The 27,353-nt window shown below is 42.8% G+C and overlaps 1 protein-coding gene across 3 annotated transcripts; it reads right to left on the minus strand.

Annotated features, from left to right (window-relative positions):
- LRRC8C (leucine rich repeat containing 8 VRAC subunit C) lies at positions 1-26,431 on the minus strand. 3 transcript variants are annotated; one of them, XM_034779249.1, is made up of 4 exons: positions 26,323-26,431; positions 25,412-25,493; positions 8,498-8,639; positions 1-4,874 (listed from the first exon to the last, which is right to left on the minus strand). In XM_034779249.1, the coding sequence occupies exons 3-4, from the start codon at positions 8,633-8,635 to the stop codon at positions 2,604-2,606; spliced, it is 2,409 nt and encodes an 802-aa protein (XP_034635140.1). In that variant the 5' UTR covers positions 8,636-8,639; positions 25,412-25,493; positions 26,323-26,431; the 3' UTR covers positions 1-2,603. The 3 variants fall into 3 exon arrangements, with proteins under 3 accessions (XP_034635140.1, XP_034635141.1, XP_034635142.1); XM_034779250.1 differs by lacking the exon at positions 26,323-26,431 and adding an exon at positions 26,151-26,224; XM_034779251.1 differs by lacking the exon at positions 25,412-25,493.
- Between the last annotated feature and the right edge of the window lie 922 nt (positions 26,432-27,353).

Consider the following 27,353-nt stretch of genomic DNA (forward strand, 5'->3'; position numbering starts at 1 on the left):
ATTTTGTAAGCAAGTAATTTTTAAGTGAGGTGAAACCTGGGGGTACACAAGACAAATCAGACTCCTGAAAGGGTACAGTAGTCTGGAAAGATTGAGAGCCACTGCACTAGAGGTTGTACTGGTACAACTATAATAGATAAATAATCACGTCCCTAACTGACATAGTTATAGCAGTACAAGAACTGTGTGTAGGCCAGGCCTTCAAAACTTTAGCTAAAAGGTGTGTGTAATTTCCATTCAGAATATACACTGCACTATACAAGGGAGACAACAATAGACACAAAATAAATCATGTTTTTGAAATGCTATGTCTAAGAATATAGACATTGTAAAGATTTTTTATCAACCCTAATGTAATCTCCTATTTCAGATCTAAGTAAGATAACGATACAGATTCACTAATTACTTGGACATTTTAAACAATTTACATTCATCAGGAACTACAGCACTTGGGTTTACATAATTAGGTTCATACAAGCAATGAAACATTTCTCTCTCCCAAATCACATCCAACTGAAGCACATTTAGAGTACTTATACTGTGAAGCAGTTCTTGTAAGTGCATTCCATATATAAATAAAAGTAGCCCTTGCAATAGATCAATTATAGAGCTAAACTGAACCTTTTAAAAAGCGTGCTTTGGTTCCTTCACATCCAACCCATCTCATTAATCATATGGTAAAAGTAAGTCTGACTTTGGTACTATGGCAAGTATTCGTACTGAACTACATAGTACACCCTGGATTAATGGGGAAAACATTATTTTTCTTCATCTCTCCCACCCCCATATGTCAGATTCTTAAAGCAACAACATGCTTCTGTACCAAGACCCAAAACTTAAATTAACTGTAGTGCAAGCCACACATGCAATACTGGCAACAAAGAGCAAATACCCTGATAACCACCTAGTAATTGTTTCACATAACTTTTTAAAATTAGCAGCCAAGCCTCTGCAGTTTACAAACAGCATGACTGCCCTTTCAAAGGAAGTACTTATTTCTAGTTATCTGCTACCAATTATCCAGTGCCTGCATTGTGATTCAAACATACAGGGGAAGAGGAGACGCCCGGGGAAATTTTAAATTATTTTTTTTATTAGGCTTAAATTAGCTTTTGAATAGCACATAGAATTAAAATGGACAACACCTGCCCGACCAGCCCATGAGAAAGTAAATGGCAGGAGTAGTTGACAAAATAACTTAACACAGATTTAGCTGATAAAATTCCCAACCTGATGCACTATCATGTCAGCCTATTACAGATGATTAAATTATTTTAAAAAGCAGGCTTCCAATTGTACAATTTTCAATTTAATTACTAGCTGGAAAATTAAAACAAATGTGGCTTTCACCACCAGCCTCTGCTATGCTGAGACTTGACATGTTAATATTAGATTTTTTTTTTTATTTAATCTGGTTTCTGAAAATCTGTAAGGCTCCTCCGCCAAGCCTGGAAATACGCTACCAAGCCCACTGCAGAGCTTCTTAGCTCCTGGAAGCATTTATGTTTCCTGGTCAAAAGCTTCACAGACCAAAGGTAACTGCAATGATCCTGAGCCCCAAACAGTTCAGTCATATGAGATGCCAAACACCCTGTAGGGGGTAGGAGGGGAATGGCGAGGGGAGGGGATTGAATTCAGTGGAAGTTGAAGGCATTCACCACTGTGTAAGAATAGGCCCTTGGTTGGGGGATGGGAGGGAGAGCTCCCTGACTGTGGTATTTCATCTTCACCTTGCAGAATGTAAAGATCTGGGTTGAGATTTTCAAAGCACTGACTTAGTCACATACCTTCTGTTCAACTCCTGCACTTCTTTTAAAATCTCAAACTTGAATCCTTCCAGGATTGACTCTCCTATACTACTCTGAAAATCGTAGCCTTACGTGTTCAGTTCTGAAGAATAATGACAGCAGATGTGTTCTGTTCAGCATACTGCATGAGATGGAGGCTGAGATTTCTAGAGGGGCATAAGGGAGTTAGGTGCCCATTGACTTTCAATGGAAGTTGTGCACCTAATTTCCTTAGGCCACTTTGACCACTTGGGAGAATAGTTGGTACGTGTAGAGTCTCAACAAAAGGACATTTAATCAAGGTCAGGTTTTGTGAGGTTCTGGGCACCTTCAACGCCGATTGATGAAAATAAGGGTTGAGGCTGCTCAACATCTCACAGAATCAACCCCTAGAAAATCAGATCCTAAGGCATTAACAATGGCCCAGCAGATGATACATTCATCTATTAAAAAAAATATGCTACTCAAGGTAGACAGTTGGAAACACACCATCCCCTTCTAGCCAAAATTAAGAAACAGTTGATCTAACCATTAGCTTTTGCCAGTACAAAATAATTTTTCAAACACTCTTTTGTTATCAGGGCAAAATAAACTTTAAAATATTTTTAAACTGTGAAAAAATACAAGTAAATTTTTATTTAAAAATATATATATATTCCTTACTCCACATTTGTTTGTACAGATAGTTTTGTGTTAAAAGGACAAAAGAAAAAATAAAATAAACACATCAATAAAGGCATACTCAGACTATCAAATTATTTATATAGTGTATTTGGTAGAAGCATCTTTCTGTAAAACTGAGTAAAAGGAAGTTAATTATTCAGCTTTCATCTGCTCTCTAACATCAGAAGGCAAAGTTTCAAACAAAGTGTCTTCTACAACCAAGCCAGTCCGCTTCAAAGCCCTACACTCACCAAGTTCAGGCGGGAGAATTTCAAAGTGATTGCCTTTAATATCCAAATAGGAGAGGAATACTAAATTACCAATTTTAGGTGAAAGGACTGACAAATTATTTTTCCCAATCTTGAGAGTCTTAAGTTTTTTGCAAAAGTATAATTCATCTGGCACACTCTCCACTTTGTTACAAGTGATGGAAAAATACTGTAAACTTTGCAGCACTCCTATTTCCGGTGGAATAAATCGTATGTCATTGTAAGACAAGTCTAAGTATCTGATTTTGTTGCATAGGAATAGGTGGGATGGAAGAACCTCTATTTTGTTGTGACTAAAGGAAAGACGCTCTAGGCTAGTGAGTTTCTTTATATGCTCTGGGATATATGTTATACTGTTGTACCACAGTTTTAGGATTGTAAGTTTTCTCAGATATTGAAAACTAACTATTTCTTCTATTGATTTGAGGTTGTTTTCCTTTAAATCCAATTCCTGGAGACTGAGAAGGCTAAAAACTGCATGAGGTATGCGCTCCAAATCACAGTGAACCAGCTCCAACTCTGTCAAGTTAACCATTTTCTTCAGGTTATTGAGCATCACTAATTTGGTGCCATCGTTATGGATACACATTTTTTGAAGATGACTTGAAACATCAACTGCAGATTGTGGGATTTTGGATACATTGCTTTTAATGTAGAGAATTTTAAGGCTTTTAAGTTCCCGAAAAGACTCAAGAGTAATGTTTTTGGAAATATCATGACTGAGAGAACCAATTAAGTAGAGCTCTTCTAAATTTCTGAGCCCATACATCCAATGTGGAAGCTCTCTGATGTCATCAAACTTGACACTCAAGATCTTCAGATTTTCCTTCAGAAAAGCCAAGGCAGCACTGTGGATCTTCACAGAACACTGGTACAAAGAGAGCTCTTGGAGATTATCCAACTGTGCAATGGTTGCTGGTATCATAACATTATTAATTATTTCAAGTTTTAAAGACTGCAGCTCTGTAATTTCAAAAACAGTGTCTGGAAGTCCAGAAAGCATGAAGAGCTGCAGTTCTAGCCGGTTATATGCATTTGTTTGTAGCCTCTGTCTCAATTTATCCGCAGTCCATTCATTGTTTAAGTTCAGCTGTTTCAGCTTGTTTTCACTGACTTCAGACAGGAACACTGCAAATCTCTTTGAATAAAGAGGGTCATATTGATCTATCATGTGAAGCATAAAAGCAAAGTCATTCTTAACATCTGGGATATCATCAATTCCAGTCTCTTGCCGAACATATTCAAAAGAATATTCCTTTAGTGAACGATAGAACAACCAATATAAAGTGTAAAGGCATGTTAGTCCATAGATGCTTACAAAGCACAGGTAGCAGAAGGAAAGTTTAGAGAATAGATGTGCCATGGTATGATTACAAGAAAAATTCTTATATCCTGTCATGTCCTGAATGTCAACATTACAGTCTACTGTAAATTGAACTTCTGAAACTAGTGCACTATTGTAAGCAATAATGATAAGGAATTTAATAACTTTAAGTACAGTCTGACGAACATACATAGCATAGAGCAGATCACTTTCTTCAACATGCAGTCGGAATTTCTTCACCTTTTCAAACAATGCTTTTGCCTGTTCTCCTTCTTTTTTATCCAGTGCCCCTGCTGTCCCCTTATCTACAACAAACTTTTCAGGTATCGATTTTAAAGACTGAGTCTTGACCAAAGTGCCTTCTGTGCTAGGTTGGATAGTATTTGACCTGCTTATGTTGTTCTTCCTGTTGTCCTTCTCTTCTGAGTCTTCCCCAGACACTTCAGATAATGCCCTTGTTGTCCAGGGAGAATCAAAACATTTCCCCAATATGGAAATGAAGTGTTCAATTTTTGAGCTTGATCCAGGGAATTTGAACCAGAAGTTACTACATAGCATGAAGATCAGAGTATGTATAAGGACAAGGTAAGGGAAGTACTTTGCATACCAATGCAGGGCACGTTCATAGCACATTTGGTTTATAAAGCTATACTGCTGAAGGTCTAAATCAGTCTTTAGTCCTTTCATTTCAACAGTGGCAGGAGTAGTGGATGGTTTGGGTGGAGGAAGTGGGGTTGTATTTGGGACTGCATTAGACACATTAGGAATGTGAGCGTGGTTCTGTGAAGGCTGTATTCTTTTTGGAAGGCATATTATCTTGTCTTGCATAACCTGAAACACACAGAAAGATACACTTTCAAATTATGTAGAGATGATGCCTAATGTAATCACTGTTTGGATAATAGCATCAGCTAAATGTAATTTCTTCTTGATACACTCTATGCTGAGTATTAGTTCAGTGGTTAAATCCATTATTGTTATTTGTTATGTGCTAATCACACGATTAATATATGCAAAAAACTAGATTGTCTGACCTATTTAGTCATTTCCATACTTATAAAAATCTTCCACATGTAAACAAACCTATGAAAGAGTAACTCTGTCTTTGACTTCGTGATCATTGCATGAATACAGTACTAACCGATCAGATTTAAACCCACCACATATACACACAGGGGCTTACTCTGCCTGAGTGCCCACACTTCCCATTGGCTTCAGCAGGAGCTGAGGAAGCATGCCACCTAGCAGGACTGGACCCCACCATTATTTTTTAACTATCTCCAGCATGGTAACTGCTGAAACTTAGGCCATGTCTACACTTACCAGTAGATTGGCGCTGCTGCAATCAATGCAGTGGGTGTCGATTTAGCAGGTCTGGTGAAGACATGCTAAATCAATGGGAGAGTGCACTCCAATCAATTTGTGTACTCCATCTCTCCGAGAAGAGTAAGGTAAGTCAGCGGGAAAGCATCTTCCCATCTACACAGCATGGTGTAGACACTGGTAAGTTGACTTAAGCTATGTCGACTTCAATTATGTTATTCACATAACTTGGGTCAACTTACTGCAGTAGCGTAGACCAGGCTTAGAAAGCTCCTTTAGATACACTGAGCCAGATTCTCAACTCGTATAAATTGGTATAAAGCTCCAGTGAAGTCAACAGAATTACCCCAATCAACATCAGTTGAGGATCTGGCCCATTATCTTAAAATTGGGTTTACACAATTGTAATAAATGGGAATGTAAATATTTGTCTGTTTCATCTGAATTGTTTTCACACACCATTTCCCTTGTGGTTTATTCAGTCAAGCAGTTAAGTATGCAAGTATCTGAAACTATGCTTTGTTCATGTCAACAAACACTTGGCTGCTGGCCCAAAAAGTGCCCTCGTGAAGTGGAATTTTTGAACACATATCACATACACACATCTTCTGTACACAGCAGAAGACATTTAAAAAATATAATACAAACCTATACCTTATATCCTGCACAATTTGGGACATTTATCATTGAAATTCTGGAGAAAATTCCCTGCTGGTATCAATGAGCAGAGCTCCACTGTAGTCTGCCAGTTTATGACAGCAGAGAATTTGTCCCTTTAACTTCACTTCCTAGGGAATGTGAGTTCCACATTAAGCAGTATTATTGGATCCAGCAGCGTCAGCTGGATCAAAATCCTGCTAAGAAAATGTGAATCAGTAAGAAACGGCATAGGGGTTAAACAGGAAATGATGAGGCTTATTTCATATCAGTGACAGGAACATAGAGCCTGTTTGTGGCATGCTCTATGGGTTTATGCAGAGGAGAAGCAGCCTCTGCCAAGTCATTATTCCCTGCATAGGTGGGTAGAGCAAAGGCTGTGGGAGATATACTGCACCAGATATAAGCCGAGCATAGGGTAAGTCCAGTGGTGAGCTGGAGCCGGTTTGCACCGGTTTGCAGGAACCGGTTGTTAAATTTAGAAGCCCTTTTAGAACCGGTTGTCCTGTGCAGGACAACCGGTTCTAAAAGGGCTTCTAAATTTAACAACTGGTAAGTTGAAGTGACCCAGGAGCGTAGCTAAGGGGGGACAGGGGGAGCAGCCACTCCCCCTGAGCACATTATCCAAAAGTGGCGCCTTGAGCACCCACGGGAAAAATTTTGTGGGTGCAGAGCACCCACCAGCAGCTCCCCGCCCCGAGCTCACCTACGCTCCGCTTCCGCCTCCTCCCTTGAACGCTCTGCCCTGCTTCTCCCCCTCCCCCCGGCTTCCCGCGAATCAGCTGTTCGCGCGGGAAGCCTGGGAGGGTGGAGAAGCGGTGCAGCAGCTTCGCGCTCAGGCCCAGGGAGGTGAGCTGGGGCAGGGGGGCCGCTCGCACCACAGCAGGTAACCCGGGGGCAGGGCACGCAGGGGAACCGCTCCCCGCCCCAGCTCACCTCCGCTCCGCCTCTGCCTCCCTGGGCCAGAGCACGAAGCTGCTGCTTGCTTCTCAGCCCTCCCAAGCTTCCCGCGTGAACAGCTGATTCGCAGGAAGCAGGGGGGCTGCAAGCTCGGCCTGACCCGGTGCTCCAGGCACTGCGCGGCGGTGGCGTGGCCTGGCTCCAGCCTATCAGTGCCGCTGTAGTGCCACCAGCCACCTCCAGGCAGCGCAGTAAGGGGGCAGGGAGCAGGGGGGCGTCAGGGCTGTGAACAGGGGGGTTGAATGGGGGCAAGGGTCCTGGGGGAGTAGTCAGGAAGGAGGGAGGGTTGGATGGGGTGGTGGGAGGCAGTCAGGGGCAGAGGTTCCAGGGGTGGGCAGGGGACAGGGAAAAGGGGTGGTTGGATGGGGCAGGAGTCCTGGGGTGCCATCAGGAATGAGAGGGGTTGAATGGGGCGGCAGGGGGCAGTCAGGGGACAGGGAAGGGGGGTGGATGGGGCAGAGGGCCTGGGGGGGCATCAAGGAACGTGGGGGGTTGGATGGGGCAGGAGTCCCGGGAGGCGGGGGTGGGCCACGACCCCCTCGTGGGGTGAGGAGGGAACCGGTTGTTAAGATTTTGCCAGCTCATCACTGGGTAAGTCCTAACTGGAATGGGGAAAACTGGGAAGTAGATCGTGATTTGATAGGTAGTTCCTGGGTCTGCACAACTGTGCACTGCCTCATACACAAAAAAATCACAATTTAGGCACCCCCCTCCACTTTTTTTTATTAAAGGGGACAGTTAATGTTTATGGGTCTAAACTTTGATCTACTCGCTAACCTGTTGGAAAGGTCCTTCAAATTTACACATGTAAAAACAAAAAATATTCAGGACCAAAGAGCTATACATTTTTTTTTAAAACAACAGCTATTTCTGTGGAGCCCACCATACAATAGAGCTTTCTGCTCCTTGTCAGATTCTGGCTCTGTAGCAGCATTTAACTAACCCAGCAGTTAACATCAATTGTTTATGTACCAAGCATCCTCAAAATGTTTTGGCACGGAGGAGGCACAGTTATTAATTATGGGTCGTTATGAATAAAATAAGCATATTCATTTCAGCTCTATTCAAAACACAGGGAAAAAAATAAAATTGATGTTTGCCAAATGAAAAAAGACAAAAATATATTGTTAAGCCCTTAAGAAAGTTGTAAATAATAAAGAGTGAAAAACAAGAATTTAACTGTACGGTCAGGTTTGCTTTGAAAAATTGTTATGAAAAAAAGGCACAAAATCTCCTCACGCTCCTTTGCCATGACTGAGGATCATTAAAAAACAAATGGGCCAATTCCTCAGCTGGTGCAAACCAACATAATTCCACTGACTTCTGATTTTCAGCCGCTAAGGGTCTGGGCCTTAATATTTTATTCATCTGTTCAAACAAATTACTCATCTGGGCCAGCAGATTTTGACTACAGCAAAAACAAAACTTGATAATGTTCTTCTAAAGAAGGCTCTGTCTGGCATTTTTTGAACACCCCAACAACATGCTTTTAAGTTATACTTTGTTTAATTTACCTGTAAAGTACATCCAAATACACCAATCATCAGCATGGCTACTGAGAGATAGTCCGTAAACACATCCCACCATGGCTTCAGTACTCTGAATGCCGGCTGCTGTTCAGAGAACTGACGAAATTCGGTAACAGGAATCATGTTTCTGAAAGACAGTCAAGCAAGGCTGGTGTTTAGTCATTTCATGCTATCCTCCTCCATTCCATATGACTCATGAAAAAAGATAGTTGACTCAATGTGGGGAGGGGGGAAATGCTATTTTGACCTTCTACAATCATTAGGAATTCTGTGCTTCACGTCCTGCCCTCCCAGTTCCTTGGATCTAAAAATGGGCATAATCGTCACCTCCCAAGGGTGTTGCTGGATTATTCATTCATAGCCATAATGTGTTTGGAGATCCTTGGATAGAAGGCACTCTAAGCATGAGTTACATTAACATATTGTCTTCATAAATCCTTCAGACTTCATACACTGTCAATGAAGCCACTACAACTGAAGCATTACTTCACAAAACCACATTAAAAATCAGAGATATTTATGAGGCAGTGTCCGTATCCATAGATCTGCACTGATGCCCAGTTTGTTGCAGTAATGGTGATGGTATACAGCTCTCTTTATGACTCTCCAGCCAGGAGAGCCCCTTCTGATATCTGTGTGCTTATCTCACAAAAACTCAGCAGAGAAACCAGGGGAAAGTGCTTCTTCAAAAGAGGGAGAGCTGGTGTGAGTGACTAATAGGACAAACCTTCTCTTCACTCTTTTTTCTTTTAGAAAACAGTGGAAAAATCCATCCCTTTAAATTATATGACCAGCACTTATCAGTGGAGCACTGTACTTTAGGTATCCTTTACCTGACAGCATCACAATGCCCATAAGTGTCACACAGATGAAAGACTCTTGAGCAAGAGCTAAAGCATGACATAAATTGAGTACCAGAATTTGTACTATTTTATGGCCATTGCTAGGAAGACTCCTTCCTTCCTTTTCTTTATTTCCAGCACAAATCTAAATAATTTTGGAATGCTATTCCATCAGATTTTTATTTTAAAATTGTTATTTTTCTATCAAACACTCATAGATAGATACATTCTTTAAAGAATATATAAATACAATTTTAATCTATTAGATGCCATTTAGTGATCCCTGATGAAGCTTTGCTATTTACATGGCTGTCAGCTCAGTCATTGGAAGCTGGCATTTTGCTGACAACAGAAGTACCGCCAGCTCCAAACATTCAAAAATCCCGCAGATCATGACTGGCTTTGAAATCATTTTTTGTTTTGTTCTGCTAACAACTTCGGGGGGGTTGATTATTTTGTGGGGTGTTTTTTGTTTTGGGGGAGGGGAGGTGTTGTGTCTTCTGGCATCAGATCCTGTAGGGTTTCATATTTTCAAGCTTTTCTCCACAACTATGAGGGGTAGAAATTTTTTTGTAAACCAAAGTTGAGATTCTCACACAATCTTATGACTCCAGAAGGAAAGCTTTAAGCAAAGCGCCTAACGTCATGAGAGTTGGCAACTACACAGCAAAAAATGCACTGAGTGTAGGAGTAGATGGGATGAAAAATCATTCTGCACTGAAATCAGTGGGAAGCCCGGATAAATCTGAATTCTGGTTTCGCTATATATTTGTAAGTAGTTTTGTTTTATTATAACAGTGTTTGATTACTTTATAGGTAGGTAATCGATGAGGAATTTAGATGAAGACATATAGTCTACGCCACCACAAGGAAATGCTCCTCAGATCTCCTTCCCTTCTCCTCCAGTATACTGGATAATGAGCATATGGAATGTCATATGGAATATTAGAACTGTTCAAGAGCACATGACCACGTCACTGTCTAGTTGGTGGTCCACAGACGATGAGGGAGAACTTCCATGAGGAAAGTCTCTCGCAGGTCCATCTGAGGAGAAGGATGATCTGAGTATACCTAAGTGACAATACTAGAACAGCCTGAAAATTTTCAGATGCAATGTTTTTCTGTCAGAAAATGTCATATTGAAGCATTCCATGGGAAACATCAAAATTTTGGCTTTTTGTTCTGATTTGGAACCAAAATTTGGAACGTTAGAATTTCCCTCAGAACGGAATTTTTTTGTCCGAACCAGCTCTAGATAATACTTAGCCTCATTATTGTTGCACAGTAGAAAGTTTATAGATTGGTTACTTTAAAAATAGAAACAGACCAACTGATCTTTTTAAGTCAAGATCTACAGCACCTGAAAATTAGTATCCATTCTTTCAGACTAGAGAACATCACCAGGGAAGAAAATCACTCAGAAAAGTATTGAGATGAACTGGAAAAAAATGACTATTAAAAAAACTTGTTGGGGTGAGTCAATCTAGTGTTCAGTTTTGTTGTGACAACTATATCAGAATGCTATTTAAGGCACTGTTCAGCATTCTTTACTCAACATATGGTCCCAATGGTGGATGTGAATGAACTAATGACAGTATACAATGAATACAAGGAACAGGAATTGACTTGTGTGTCCTTTGTCCATAGAGTGGGGACTTTCTACGCTTGATCCTTCTTTTGCAATATTTTGCAAACATGGATATTTGCAAGATGGAGACTGGTCACAAAGGTATGGAATATTTGAGACATTTTCTATCATTCTCTCAAGAAACTCAATCATTTCTCCCTCTAATGGCAGGCTACCTTTGTGGTACTAGAAGTCACAGCAAAGGCCTATAAGAAATTCAAAGGAAGGTATCTGTATTCTGTATTTTACAATACTGATGGATTGAATGATTGCACAAAAAGTGGATACATATAACTACCACTCCTTTTACAACAGTAGCTTGCTTTTACACATTATGCTTCTAGCCCTGTTACCATGCAGACTCCTTGGAATTCCATAAGCAGAGGATTCCAAAGCTTCAGAAAAACAGACTGCATGTTTATCTTTTTCAAAGAATTGCTAAAGAACTCCTCCAGGCTGCACAAGGACTCTGACCCTAAAGAAGTGTTACATTCAAACAGTACTTTATTCATAGATTCATTTCCAATCAGATGCGACAAGGACTTTGCAAATGGAAAAGGTTCAGATTCAATCTATATTCTGCTGACTATTTTAAACAAGTCAAAACAGAGATAGTTTAAAACCAATGCCACATTTCAGGACAAAGATCAACACATTAACTACTGGAGTTTCTCTTATGTTATTATTAAAAGGAATTGCAATATTAAAGATGAATTTAAACATTGTGGGTTAGAATTTCAGCTGGTGTAAATTGGTACTGCTCCACTGACTTCAATTCAGTTGCATCCAGTTACTATTTACAGGCACAATACCCAATAGTTTAGGCATAAGCTTTGACTTGTATTAAATGTCGTTATAATCTGGTTGGAGAATCTCTGAATTCTAAATACTCTTAATTTTCTTAATTAAAATCATCACTCTTGTTCTCTTTTCTCTCTTGCTTCCCCTACCCCACCTTGCTCTCCAGAAACTTAAAAAAGAAAGGGAGGTATGAGCTAGACTATCTGGCATTCTGCTACTGCAGAGAATTAAGAGAAGAAGCCCAAGTTAACCTCTGTTCTGAGAACCAGCCAATGGTGATATACAAACAAGGAAGGATAAACACCACAAAACAAGCTGTACTAGCTTGTAAATAATTCAAAATAAAATGTAGGGTTTGCCACATGGAAAACTGGTGGGAAGGGGTCAATAGGGAAATATATTTTTAATATTTCTAGGGAGGTATTTCAAACAATGGAAAATAAAGGGAATTGAAAATTGATTCCGTGAATATGGGGCAATGAGAGGAGATGTGAAAATACAGGCGTGCAAAAGAATTTTGGGGAACCCTGAAATTCCACAGCAAAAGAATAGCATATGGAAAAGAAGGGGCCAATGTGGTCTTCTGAAGGAATATGAAGACAAACAGGCATGTGCTGGAAATGGAGATGTGGGGAAGAAGCAAACAAGAGCACTGAGGGCCACATTCTCAGCTGGTTTAAATGGGCACAGCAACTTTCACTTCAGTGGAGCTTCACGCATTTACATCAGCTGAGAACTTGGCCCACAGAGTCAGTTAATGCTTTCAGGAGCAGATGAGAGCAGCAAAAAGCAGACTGAGTTAATGCAACCTAAAGGAGTTAAGGAGAATAAATAGATGAGGGTGGGGAAGAAGGGAATTGGAGACAAATTAGTCTCATTAATAAATGAGAGAAATTAAATCAAATGATGATTCTAAAATGGCTGCGCCACTGCACTAATCTGCCTGTTTGCAATTGGCCTTCATCAAATTAAATAAAGAAAAGTGGTATAGGCAGTTAGGAAGTAATGAAGGTTCTTGCCAATACGGCTGAAGAGAAAAGTGAATATATTTTATAGATCAGGAGATCCAGATGACGTGCATTTCAGGATATGAAGGAAATTAAATAATTCAATTCCTGAACCACTGACAGCTCACAGGAATACCTGCAGGGTGCAGCTGTGGAGGGGTGATGATAGCAGAGCAGGGTTTTCCATTCACCGACTATCTCCCTGTGGGGCTGATATCTTCAGGCCCATGACAGAGAGGGAGTTTAGTAGTTTATAAGAGCTTTACTATATTTTTTCTCCAGTGTGTCTTTGTCAAGTGTCTTGAAAAATACTTTATAATTAAAAACAACACACACAAATGCATCTAAAATACAGTCCTGAATTAAAAAGCTACAGCCAATAATAGTGCGAGTATAGCAGGCTACTGTGGTCATTTTTAAAGATTCCGTTTGAGTAACATATTTCATTCTATGTAGCATAACTGGTAGTGGATAAGTACTAACCTTTAAGTGCACAAGGGGGTTGGTCAAATGAAACTGCTGTGCATGTTTAACTTACCTGTCTCTGCTTTCTAGATGCAATTTAAATAGGTGCTATGATTGGAAAAGCAGATTCAATTAAATAAAAGAATGAACTGGATAGTGTCCCTTTATTTTATCTATTGCAAGCTCTTTGGGATAGGGAGCATGTCTTTGTAGATGTCTGTATGGCCACTTAGCATATTTTCTTCATGGACCACCCAAAAATAACAAAAAGTTGACACCAAGATGGCTGCTTGTATAGAGTTGCTTTTCCCAGGTTCATTAAGGCCAAACAAATGTGTTGTGCACAGGTGACATGCAGGAGATGGAAGGATGGAGTTCCCCTTCCCTGTCCCAGCAGGTGGATTAACTCCTCTGGGAGAATAACTGCAGTCTCCAGGATGTGGCAGAGGCTACCGACTGCTCTGTGTCCCCTAAATGGGAGACTTCAATCAGGGGGTTGGTATCATTTGTTGACCCTCTGGTAGGCCCCATCTGTCCCAGCGACCTTCCACACCATCCCCATATCCTCACTGAACAATGCCCCAAGACTGGGTCCCCATACCCAACTTCACTACAGCTTGTCCGCTACATACAGTATAAAATGGCAGCTCCACTGATTTTTGTTTTTTTACATGACCACCCACAGGGGAACAAGATTTGCTACTCCAAGAGTAATGGGTCTGCCAAACTGCAGAGTTTTTCACTACAGGTCGAGCCCTTGTCTATTTTTATTCTTCATGTGGAAAAAGATAATCAATTGTGTTACAACACAGGGAGGCAATCATTATTTATTGTGTGTGTGTTACAGTCAGGGCCTCATTGTGCTGGATGCAAACATTTAATAATACAGTCCCTGCCCCCAGGAGCTCACTGATGCAACAGGGAGTGAAGAACACAATGGAGGAGGAGAAGAGGGAAGATGAAGATGACGGTAACAGGAAGACAGGGGTTGCAGGTATAATTAACTAAGTACACCTTGGAGGCTTGAAAGGTGTGGGCTTTCTTAAAATAACCAGCTAGGAGATATAAAATTATTCATTAGCTGGCAATACATTTCACAGTCATGACACTGCATCAGTATAGGATAGAGAATCAATCCCATCACCTCTTGAGGGTGTGTCACAAGGCTATGGACTTGATCCCGCTCCTCTGAAGTCAGTGGGAATTTTTTCCATTGACTTAGAGGGGCATAAGGTCAGGCTGGCTCCAGCTGGGGGCAGAACAGCAGCAGAGCTGGGAGTGGAAGGTTTGTGTATCAAGCCTATTCTGTGATTTTGGGACAGATGGTAACCCTGGAGGACTTCACGCTATTTCAAGCCAGGAGATCCACTGATGGCAGAAAGTGCTGGGCTTGGCAAAAGTAGTTCTCTTTGCTGGTTTAAATATACTGTTTGTGTTAGTATGAATTATGAAGTGTCTTTTGGGAAAACTGCTGCAAGTAGGTCTCTGGGCTGGTTCCCATACACAAATTATGGAACATTAATCTTCATTAAAAAAAGCAGAGAGCCATGCATATTTAACATACAGGCTGTAGTAATTATGAGCAGCAATGAACCTGTGGCCTGGTAGCTGGGCGCTGACGGAGTCTGTAAGCATTTATGTTCCTTGTATTGGATGACTGCTGGTTACACCGAGTATTACTTCACATAAAACATTACACTGCACACTCCTGAAGTTGGAGCACTTTGTCACCGATCATAAACATTTGTTACTCTGAGTAATATTTTAGTGCAACTGTCAAGGGGTACTGTAATGTCTTTGGCCTTGGGCAAGGCACCATGTTAAGGAAACAAGCTAAACTGTTTAACGACAGAGGGCCCAATTCTGCAGTTCTGAGCAGATAAATCTTCCCAGTAATTGTTTTGTTTTTGTCTGCACAGAGACTACAGGATTCAGCTCTTTGGCCAGCTAGAGCGGATAAGACTAAATTATGGCCACAGTTCTGCAGCCAGATCCGCATGGGTGTGTCTGGGGTGCTGGGTTAGGCAAAAATCACTGCACCCATGTGGAGCCTCATTGATTACAGCCAAGTTTTCCTAGACTGAACTGTAGCAGAATAAGCAGGGCTGGCGCTACCATTTATTGAGGTTGTCCAACACTTCCCATTTTAAGACCTTGTTTCAGTTTGTCATAACTTTGCTGAACTGTTTGGCCTGAAATTTTGCATGCGGGGTGTCTGCCTCAGTCTGAAATAGTTGCTGGGTTTTTTTTTTTAGAAGAAAAACGTAGCCAATATGGTTCCACTATTTCTGAGAACAAGGTTGGGGAAAAATACATTGTGCCCATATTAAAAAATTCTTGAGACTTTTTCTTTGAAAGGCTTTGAAGCAGGGACTTGAAATTTGGTAGGACCTGGTGTTTGTGTCAGGGATGAACCTTTTGCTTCCATGCAAAAATCTGCCAAATTTGGCCAAGTTATAAGCCTTTGAAAAATTGCAGTTCAAACATGCTCAGTGGAGACTTCTTTGATTTAGTAGCTAGAAATAACTGAAGATTCCACCCTCACTGAGCATGCTTGAGTGCTGACCAGACTGTGAATACACCATGCTCACAGAGTGATTGAACATGCTCCATCCCCTCACAGCGCCTGTGTGTGACTGGACAGTGCACATGTGCCATTGCTGCAGAGTATGCTCCAACTCCAAGCTACAGGGGCTCAGATGGAATTTCTCTGTAATTGGTACTCCCAGCTACTCCAGGCTGGACACTGTAACTGACACTAGGGAGCCTGTCTCTCCTGTGCTCTCAATGAACCCCGGCCCCTGCTGGCACCCAGTCAGCATTTTGGAGGACACCATCTGATTTGAATGTAGGGGGACAAAGGACAGACCGGGGGAGGGAAAGGAATAAATTGGGACAAGGAGTCTGATGAGCATGGGACTGGGGGAAAAGAAACTGGGAGTTGGAGGCAGGAGACTGGAACTGGCTGGGAAAACTAAAAATAGTACATGATCACACAATTGATGACTCTATCATTATTCATATGCACAAAAGGGATGAATTAAGGATGCACAGGCAACCTTAATTCTGGCACTTCCTAACGTTTGAGTGCTTGACTTTATCATCTTAACAATGTTCTTTTACTAGAGTGTGTGTGTGTGTGTGTGTGTGTGTAAGTAAAATGTATAAGAAGGCTGACTTGTCTTTCTATTTTGGCAATCATTTTACTATATGTTTGAGTAGTGTCCAGCACAGTGGGTACCTAATCCTGACTGGGGTCTCTGGTTGGTCCTCTTGTAACACACAAATAACATGCGTAAATAAATAAAACTCCTACTACTAAGGTTTTCCTATCTTTTAGGCATTTGAAGGGAACAATACATCTAAGAACGAATCATCCTCCCCCATTAAGCTTTGAAGCCACAACTATTTTCTGTGAACTGGAAAAACTACAATGAATACAGATCATTTGTAAAGCTCTTGCACTTTTTGCCAGCTCTTCTTTTTTTGGAGAGCTACACTTAGTTCTGTTGATCATAACTAAGAATTTCACAGTGAGAAACATCAATATTTGGGAGCAAGGAATACAAACAAGAAGTGTTGCTACTGCTCAGTAATAAACTCAATTTTAAAGAATTGGAAAGATTGTAAAAATACATTTTTAAAGATCCATTTATGTCAGGGGTGGGTAAACTTTTTGGCTTGAGGGCCACATCAGGGTTGCAAAATTGTATGGAGGGCCGGGTATGGAAGGCTGTGCCTCCCCAAACAGCCTGGCCCCATCCTCTCATCTGCCCACCCCAGAACCTCTGACCCATCCAACCCCCCCACCCCCCCGCTCCTTGTCCCCTAACCACCCCCTCCTGGGACCCCCGCCCCTAACCACGCCCCCAAGACCCCACCCCCATCCAACCTCTCCTGCTCTCTGTCCCCTGACTGCCCTGACTCTATCCACACCCCCACCCTCTGACAGGCCCCCCGGGACTCCCATGCCTATCCAATCCCCCCCCCCCGCTCCCTGACCGCCCCCTCCCCACCTCCACCCCATCCAACCACCCCCTGCTCCCTGTCCCCTGGCTGCCCCCCGGGGACCTCCTGCCCCTTATCCAACCCCCCCACTCCCTGCCCCCTTACCATGCCGCTCAGAGCAGCAGGAGCTCGCAGTCATGCCACCCGGCCAGAGCCAGCCAAGGGCCAGGCAGGACAGCCCCGTGGGCCAGATGTGGCCCACGGGCTGTAGTTTGCCCACCTCTGATTTATGTCCTCAAAGCAGTCATTTTTAGGTCTACATGTTTACTGTTTTCTAAAAGCATTTTAAAACAAAATATTTGAAATTCATTTTCTTGGTGGATGGGGCTGATCAACAAATGTGGCCTAATGAGTGAGACAATGGAGTAAGAGTCAGGAGTCCGAGACCCAGCTCTGTCACTGGCTCATTGCATGATCTCAGGCAAGCCACTTCATCTCTCTATATCTCAAGTATCAGAGGGGTAGCCGTGTTAGTCTGAATTTGTAAAAAGCAACAGAGGGTCCTGTGGCACCTTTGAGACTAACAGAAGTACTAACAGAAGTACTGGGAGCATAAGCTTTCGTGGGTAAGAACCTCACTTCTTCAGATGCAAGTCACTTATGCTCCCAGTACTTCTGTTAGTACTTCTGTTAGTCTCAAAGGTGCCACAGGACCCTCTGTTGCTCTCTATATCTCAGTTTCCCCATCTGTAAAATGTGCATAATGAGGCTTACTACCTTTGTAAAGTGTGACAGGATGTGTGGATGAACAGTACTATATATTATTTTCTCTAGTTCTCTGGAAAGAATCTAGTCTGAGCCGGTAGTGACTGAAAATTGTTCTCTGATGGCTTTGTGAAATCAAGCTCATTTGATACCACAAAGAACAAAAATCCTCCACATCATAATTAGTACTAGTTGGCCTTCTGTGGAGGGACAACACTGAATTGTTCTGTAGAATGGATTATTCTCTCACCTTGAAACATGACCCTGCAGGTCAGGGTTCAGACAAAAAATGGGGCCTGATCCTACCATCTTTACGTGGTCAATGTTCATCATTGACTTTAATGGGAGTTTTCCTTAAATAAGGGCTGCAGGATGAGGCTTATACACTGTTCCCTGGACTATGCCTGTCCAGTGCAGAAACAGGACTTTTGTCTCCATGGCTATAATTCAGCACATTTCCACACACACAGCATTTAAAAAGATTCTCCATCACTTTCCAGTAAAACCCTGAGTTCGAAGATTCTGTTTACCCAGTTTCTAAGATCCCCAGGGCAAGGACTGGGGCCAAAACTTTTATATGCGACTAGTGATTTTGTGGCACTTGAGACACTTTAAAGAGTGGCAGATTTTCAGGACGTGCTGAACACTCACCTGAAAATCGTAGCTAAACTTTCAATGATTTCAGTAGAGCTATCGACTTCAGCGGAGCCAGGATTTCACCTCAGGTCTCTCCAGCTAGGAACCCACATTCACCAGTCACTTTTGAAAATCATGGCCTGTGTCATTCTGCAGACACATGGCACTATGTGCAGATGTTGGGAAACAATTATAGACACGACACATACCAAATACAGAGGAGGAAGTGCAAGAAATGTTTCTTATTCTATTTTAAGTGTTTGTGACATCATCAACTGCTGCAGAAGAAACTCAGAGAACTAACTTCAAGACTCAACAGATAAAATCAGTTTCTCTTTGATTTATATGTTGTGTTTTAACATGTATGTAGCAGCAATTTCAGCCTACACACAAGTGTATCTATTGCTGCTGAGTTAGTAGCCCAAAAAATATTCTTGTTGTTTTTTTTTAATACATAAAAGCCATAATACTTTTTCATATGAGTAGCATAAACATATTTGCATGCTCAATTACTCTCTCAACTTTATTGGATTACGGAAACACAAACGTAGGGCTGGATCATGCACCTCAAAACCTCACTGAGGTCAATGAGAGTTGTGTGTGCACAAGTTATGCAGGACTGAGGAAAGATTCCTTAAACATATTTAGAGAAATACTGAAGTCCCCAATTTTTCTGTCCCAAAAGAGACTGCTTCAAAGGGCATATACAGCATTTTGCAGCTTTGGGAATAACACTCTTATCTTAACAGGGTTAACATATCTTTCAAGCTTAGAACTCTGCTTACAGAGCAGCAAAATGCTCTTTACATGATAAAAAAAAACACATTAGATCAAACTCAAAGATTGAGTAAGAAGAAATTATTCAAAAAGTGATATTTTAAAACATCCTAAAATTTGACAGACTGATTCAGAGAAGCAAAAGTTTTGCGAGGTTCTTCAGAATCCTTATTTAACATATTCAGATAGCATACACAGAGAAATAATCCTCAATTTTAGAGGATACAAACATTGTAAAAAACAGTGCAAATAATTGATTAGAAATATGCAGGGGCTATAGCTTAATACAAATATTCATTATCTATAAATCTGAAGGTGCATAAACAAATTTCACTGATGTAATTAAAAATTAAAATCAACCATGACCAGGTCAGGAAACATAAAATATCTAAAGAGATCCATTCTGAGTCTCAAGCAGTTCTATCATCTGAAACGTTAAAGACCACACTGTAGTGGAGCCAAAGAAAATTAAAGAAGTGTTTGCTTTCATGATTTATGCCTTTTTCATATAAAGGATCTTTTCTTCTATCCCTTGCATGTGGTACAAGGGGACTTTTTAAAATTTGCAGTATTCTTATAAAACATTAATCCCAATACACCTGGATAAACATACAGATATTTTCAGCCCGAAATGTATATCACACATTTTTCTCTTTAGTGTAAAAAGCTTCCCACTAGAAACCACATTTGTAAGACAGATCAATAAATCATAGCCCATTTTATACTAAGGGTATCATTTCTGACTGGGCAATAGGAAAGGCTAGTTTATACAACTTACAAATTTTTAAAACTGATATAGTCTACACCAGGGGTGGACAACCTGAGCCTGAGAAGGAGCCAGAGTTTACCAATGTACATTGCCAAAGAGCCACAGTAATACGTCAGCAGCTCCCCAGCAGCTCTCCCCACCGCCTCCCGCCCACGGGCACAATCCCACTGATCTGCACCTCCCCCACCCTCCCCGCACCTCCCAATCAGCTGTTTCCTGGCATGCAAGAGGCTGGGAGGTGGGGAGGGAGGGGGAGGAGCGAGGACATTGCAGGCTCAGGGAACAGGGTGGAGTTGGGGCAGGGCCTGTGACAGAGCCAGCGGTTGAGCAGTGAGCACCCCCCAGCAAATTGGAAAGTTGGCGCTTGTAGCTCCAAGCCCTGGAGTAAGTGCCTATACAAGGAGCTGCATATTAACTTCTGAAGAGCCGCACGTGGCTCCAGAGCCACAGGTAGGCCACCCCTGGTCTACACACATTAAAAAAAAATGTAGGAATGCTTTTTTTTTTTTTTTTTTTTTAAAGGCACTCGGTCCAGATGATCTCCTTATTTCAAAATCCTGTTCTGAATTAATAGAAAAAGAAATGTTAACAGCCACTGTATATTGATAACTACTAACATTAAGTGGATTCTTACAGGTCATAAAGCTCAAAAGTTTGAAGGATCCAGAAAAATAGATCTGAGTCTGAACTCTTTATAGGACTCTTTCAGCTCATCGGGCCTGGTCTACTCTTACAATTTAGGTCGACATAGCTTCAGTGCTCAGGATTTGAAAAATCCACCCAGCCCCCACTGTAGCTCGGGGGCATGGTGCTCCTACAGTGACGGAAAAGCTCCTTCCATTGCTGTGGGCTGTATTTACATTACGGAGTTATACCCACGTAGCTATGGCATCATAGTTATTCCACTATAATCCCCATAGTGTAGACTTGGCCTCAGTGTCCAGCCATGCCCTTCTGAGGGCAGATTAGAGTTTTCTTAACCAAAAAGTCTTGTTATACGACAAAACACAGAAAGTAGTCAAGCCTAAATTTTGCAAGATAAAAGCTTTAGTTGTCTGGAATTCTGATCATGATACAGCAGGACTAGTAGGTTTCACAAAAAGGTGTTTCCTCAGTTCTATTTTCAAGTGTGCATGAAAAGTATTTATCAGCAGTTCTATGGCACAATGCAAGAGGAGGGTGCAATTCACCAAAAAGTCATCCAGATTGATTGACCAATTAGAGGACTTGCCTAACAACTGTCTCTCTTCAGGTGACAAACAGAAGTTACATTTCTTACAGTTCAATATTTACTTTTTTGTTATTGCATTTCAACATGAAACATGGGCACTCCAGTATGACATACCTGGTATGATACATGGGACAGCACTTGACTCTTGGTTTGCTGCATTTAGCAGTTATGTTCAGCAGCATGCAAGTGGTCAGTCCAGATCAGATGCTAGATCTCCAAAGGAACTTGGGGTATGTCTACATAGAAACGCTACAGTGGTGCATAGTCACTTTACAGCGATAGAAGGGTTTCTTCCATTGCTGTAGTAAATCTACCTCCCCAAGAGCTGGTAACTAGGTTCATGGTAGAATTCTTCGGTTCACCTAGTTAGTAATTTCTACGTTGGGGCTTAGGTCAGTTTAATTATATTGCACAGGGAATGAAATTTTTCACAGCTCTGAGTGATGTAGTTAAGCCGACCTAACTTTGTAGTGTAGACGAGCCCTTAGGCATTGCAATGCCTAACTTTTAGGTGACTTGCCACCAGTGGAATCCACAACCCCAATGTAGGCATACAGGCTCCCTATAGAATGCACGCGGAGAGAGACAGGCACTTAAGATTAGGATTCACAAAAACCAACACACTAAGTAAGGGAGCCACCTCAGCTAACCAGAGGAAATGCCAAGGAGACAGATGTAGCTTAAGTGCCCACGTTCCAAATCTGGGCTAGGTTTAGGTGCCTATCTGTGCCTGGAATTTTCAATTGTGCACCCTCTCCTGGAGTTAGCCATCTAAGCTGTGATTTGCAAGAAACAGAGGAGGTGGTACTGGTGTCCTCCCTTATAACTTTTAGCCCAATGAGATGTGGGAGACCCAGGGTTCAAGTCCCCTCCTCTACCTGATGTGGCGAAGGGATCTGAACTTAGGACTCCCCCACTAGAAGAGAACCCTAACCATTGGGCCCTGGGATATTCTGGGGGAGAGCACTCTCAGTGTCCCCTGTTTAAATTGTTCTACTGTGTATAAATAATTAAATATGCACAGAGCCAAAGAGTGTGTGAGAATGACTCTACAACCCTGTGATTAGGGCACTCACCTGGGAGGTGAGAGACCCAGGTTCAGTCCCTCAGCTCCACTGCAAATTTAATTACCACCTACTCCTTCACAAGCCATTTTGTGTGAGGTGAGGCTTGCTCTGAGAATGCCTCCCAGAGCAGGCCCCTCAGGCAAGGTAGGCAGAGGAACGCCTAGTTTGAGGATGTGGTTTGGCACTTTTATATAAGAATATAGTAGAGAAAAGCCAAAGAGAGTGTCTACTGGACAAGTTTAAGTTTAAAGAAGCTTCCTTTGGCAGAGAACAACAGTGGTAACAGTGCCTGGCCTGCCCTGGGAGTGAATGATCCCACTAATGGAGCTATGTCTGAAGGTACAGCAGGTACACACTGCACACTCAGAGCCCAAAAGAGTGATGCAAGCAAGCCTCATATCTTGTCATTTTTAGGGGAGAAAAAGACCTGATAAATCCACAGCATCAGCGCTATTCAGAGGTCCCCATTCACTGTGCCATGAGTTCCCAAACAGTGTTATGTCACAAGATCTCAAGACAGAGAGGTTAAGGATGAACTGCAGAGAGAAGCTTTCAGTGCACCAAATGTGTGGAGTTAAATGCGGATTGAAAAGTTTCCATGGAATCTTTTTGTGGTGGAAAATGGTTTCTCAACTACACTGAGATTTTCATGAAAAAAAAAATCTCTTGCCACTGAAAATTTTGGGGGTTTCTTAGAAAACCTGAAAACCAAAACATTTTTCAGATTTCAGAAAGTGAAAAATGTTTGGTTTTCAGTTTTTCTAAGAAACCCAAAAAAGGTTAAAAAGATAATAATTTTGAATGAAAAAAAAAATCAGGTTCATCAAACTTTTTAGCAGAGAAAAAGAAAAAGAAAAAAAGAAAGAAAGAAAGAAACCCTCTCCAGACCAGCTCTAGAATTAAATACAGTAACACAACTCACACTATTGTGAGTTGTTCTGACGAATTACCTCTTCCATTTCCCTTCACATTCAGAGGTGTTTGGTTGGGAAGCATATTTCTTCCAGTTCAGGAAGGCCAAGTTTCGCTGCCTCTGAAGTAAAGCAGTGTTTTTCTAAGGTCACTGCACAACACTGCTCAAAGAAAGGTAAGGTTCTGCATCTCCAGCAGACCTGACACTTTCTGGCCCATGTGATCACAAGACAGTATAATGCTACCTATTGACCATCCAGCCACCTGAGTTTTGTTTAACTTTCTCAGGTCTCCACTCAACACACACACATTTACTACAAAAATATATCCACTAATATGGGCATACATTTTAAAAAGTGATGAGGGATTTTGGATGCCTCTATTTTTGGGAGCCCAGCTTGATGCACACTAAAGGGGCCTGATTTCCAGAAAGTGCTGAGCACCCAACTAAGTACCTTTGTGATGAAACTCAGAAGGATACTTCTGATTGCCTCTATTGGGAACCAGGATGCACAGGACACAAATACTGTATGTACAGAGTAATTAGATTTTTAGGGTTGGGAACCAAAAGTTTAGATTTGAAACCAATTCACAGAACAAAAGTAAATGATACCATAAAACCTAAAACTGCATATGAGCTGTCCAGTGGCTGCCTTTAAACACTCAGATATTGAAGGAGAACAAAGCAAACACTTCTGCAAACTTTTTAACAGAATCAGAGTGAGACTGGAAAAGGAAATGATTCAGACAACACAGGTGCTCAGTACAAGGCCTTTATGCTTCAGTGGCGACAATTCAGTCATGGTTACACATAAGCAAGTTGCCATTAGTTTAAAAATCATAATAGGGCCCAATTCTGTGACATGCTCAGCATCCACCACTCCTCTTTAAGGTCCAACCCTGCACCACTGAAGTGAAAGAGAGAGTTTTCAGTAGATGCAGACCATTAAGTGGGAATGAGGAGTGCTGGACTTTTAACTACACGGATTAAGCCCAAAAATGAAATTAAAATACATCGATTTTTTAACTGAGTTTTAGTACATTTAAACATATTTTCCTTAGCTTTGTTTGCAATTTCCACCCCCCAACTGTTCACATGTATCTATTTTTTTAAAAGAGCTTTTCTCTTTCTTAGCATACGCCACAGTAGCCTAAAAACCTAAGTGATCTATACAAGCAAAGGTTTACATATATTTCTAATGGTGCGATTCCAAATGTTATGTTCTTGGACATCTAACGTAAATTTCGTAAGAGAATACAAAACCAATCTATAACCCAAGTACTTGTTTGTGAGATAAAAATAATCAATTTTGAAAAAAAATTCCTAATGGAATTATTATAAGGTATATTTGGCAGATTTTAATAAACTACTCATTTTGCATGGTAAACTCTGTTTGGTTAACTGGATAAATTACATTTCATTTATAATGAACAAAAACATCCATCACATTATAGCATTAGCAAAGCTATTTTAAACTGATCTCGAAATCAGGGTCATTTTAATTTTTGACAAAAATCAGAGCCATGTATTCTTGAGCCTTTAACTATATTTTCTCTTCAGTCATCCCTTTTCATTATGCTGGGACCTTACTGCTAATTACCAAACCACACATATAACAAATAAGAGCTAGAAATACAATAGGCTCACAATACGAGCTAGAAATACATATTTTGAAATTTCTAATATAAAATATTTTACTTGTCTGAGCTCAGACCTTCTGAAGTGCTAATCAAATCCATCACTTATAAACCCCTTTTCATAGATTCCTGATTAAGCTTGGAGAACATATAAAGGACTGGAATAATTCTTGTTTACAGGATTTCTGTTCATGTCTCTGTAAAGTGATATACGGAAAGCACTGTCGACGGCTTGCATATTCAAAGCTTTCCGTTATTTGTGTCCCCTCCCACCGACAAATATAAACAAAAACGGGTTAACTCAACTAATCCATATGAATCGCGACTATTTTATCTTTCAACTACTGAGACTTCTTCTTTTATCTGAATTCTTCGTAAATCAGAAGAACGGGAACAAGAAAACATGTCACTTACACCAGAAGCTGCTTCTGTTTTCCTCTGCTGTACCGCTACTCCTCAGGGCTGCTTCTACCATGGTAACTCAAGCCTATTGTTTCTAAACAGAAAACCAAATGTCCAGAATTGCTACAGGTTTCAGCGCTGGGAGTTCGTCTGTTGTCATCTACACTGGCTTTATGTTGATGGCAACCCTAAAACGTACCGTGTCAGCAGAGGAAATTCTGAGATTCCAGATAAAGTTTTGCTCTCACAGTGCTACAGGGGGGTTGGGTGGGGGGGAAGGAGATGGACTGTGCACAATGAAATATCGAAACGTTCTCGGTTTAAACCAGCTCTTCAGTGATGGGTGCAGGTGGGGGGAGAAGAGAGAGTCCCCCAGTGCCTCTGGCTGCACTCACCGACTTCCTGGGCTCTTTAGCTGGGGGAAACAGGCGACCCCCTCCCCTGGCTGCTGGAGGAGCCCAGCTCTGCGCGGCTGCCCAACAGAGCAGCCCTGCCTGCATCGGAAACGCAGCTGCCTGCCCCGGTTAGCAAAAGGCAGGATGGGCAGTTCCCCAGCCTCCCAGCCCCCGGGAGAGAACGAGCGGCTCCAGGGCTCCTCTGCCCTCCGAGCCAGCGGGGAAAAGGCCTCCGGGCTCCTCTGGATGCTTCCCAGCCCCCCGAGCAGCCCCACCTCGACGGCGCCAGCCCTGCCCGCTTCCAGGGCTTCCCCGGCGCCCGGAACCCGCGGCCGGCACCTTCCCCGGGGCAGTACCTGGCGGCTGCGGGCCAGGTCGGGCTGGGGGCGCGGGCCCGGGGCCAGATGCCGCCGCACAGCGCCGGGCGGAGGATGCCGAGCTGCCGGGTTCGGTCTAACGGAGCGGGCTCCCCGCGGGCACCGGGCGGGGCTGAGATCCCGCCCGGCCGGGGCAGCGAGCGGCGCCTACCTGGGGGAATGCGGCGGCGGCGGCGGGCTGGGGCTCGGGGGTGGCGGCGCTCGTGGCTCCCGGCGGCGGCAGTGCGGCGGGCTGGTGCTTCCCCGCTCCACGCTGGGCGCCGCCGAGGCCGCTGCCCCCGGCCCTCCTCCAGCCCCTCCTCCCGCCGCCGCCGCCGCCGCTGCTGCTGCTGTCCCGGCCGCCGCCACTGGGCGACTCCAGGCTCCGCGCCGACGCTAGGGGCTCGCCGCAGGAAGCGAGGCTCATCCTCGCCGGGGCCGGGCCAGACCCCTGGGGCCAGACATCCGCCCACAGCCTGGCGGGGCCCGCCTGAGAGAGGGGCCGCGTGGCTAGGCCGGGGACGGGCAGCTGTTGCCCCCTGCCTCCATCCTGGGTGGTGGGAGGTAACCCCCAGCCCAGCCAGGGTTGGACATATGCCTGGAGGTTCATCACATGACATCATCTTTAATCAAAGATTTATCTTTAATTCCTGGAGACTCCCGGAGGGTTGGCAGCCCTAGGCCCAGGGCTCAGCTCAGTCGGCGGGAGGATCCCCAGGAATCGCCCCCACAAGCCCCACCAGTTCAGCCCAGCAGCAGCCTTGGCCCCTAGCAGCAAGAAGGGGGGGAAGAGAGCCAAGCCTTGGTCACCCATCACTGCTCTGTCACGGTGCCCCAAAGCGAGCTTGGCACCTTGTAGCCCAGCAAACTCACTGAGCGCACACCTGCTAGGCACTGTTTGCAGGATCTGGCTGTGGGCTACTGCCCTGCCTGGGCTCCCCAGCCAGTCCGTCCTGCTTCTCTTCTCTGTGTCTTTTAGTCCCCAGCCTGTAAGCAGGTGAATAATTTCACACAGCTGACTAATGCCGTGAGATCAATGGGACTGTTGCTGGGGGACTCACTCTAGATCACTGTGTGGGGAATGTAAGTGTCACCCTCAGGGTTGCAGTTCTTCTGGATTTCCCCTTCTCATAGAGAAGCTGCTCTGTTCTCCCTGAATATGCCCCACAGATTCCACCCAGGTGATTTCAGAATTTGTTCTCT

The sequence above is a fragment of the Trachemys scripta genome, chromosome 8 (assembly GCF_013100865.1).
Source record: "Trachemys scripta elegans isolate TJP31775 chromosome 8, CAS_Tse_1.0, whole genome shotgun sequence".
Classification (NCBI taxonomy): Eukaryota; Metazoa; Chordata; order Testudines; family Emydidae; genus Trachemys; species Trachemys scripta.

What these genes read in the sequence shown, in the direction of transcription:
- LRRC8C (XM_034779251.1), bottom strand. Translation starts at nt 8,635, where the DNA reads ATGATTCCTGTTACCGAATTTCGTCAGTTCTCTGAACAGCAGCCGGCA. An exon ending in TATTTGGATGTACTTTACAG is followed by an intron (nt 4,875 to 8,497) that starts GTAAATTAAACA and finishes TGTGTGTTTCAG; the next exon opens with GTTATGCAAGACAAGATAAT.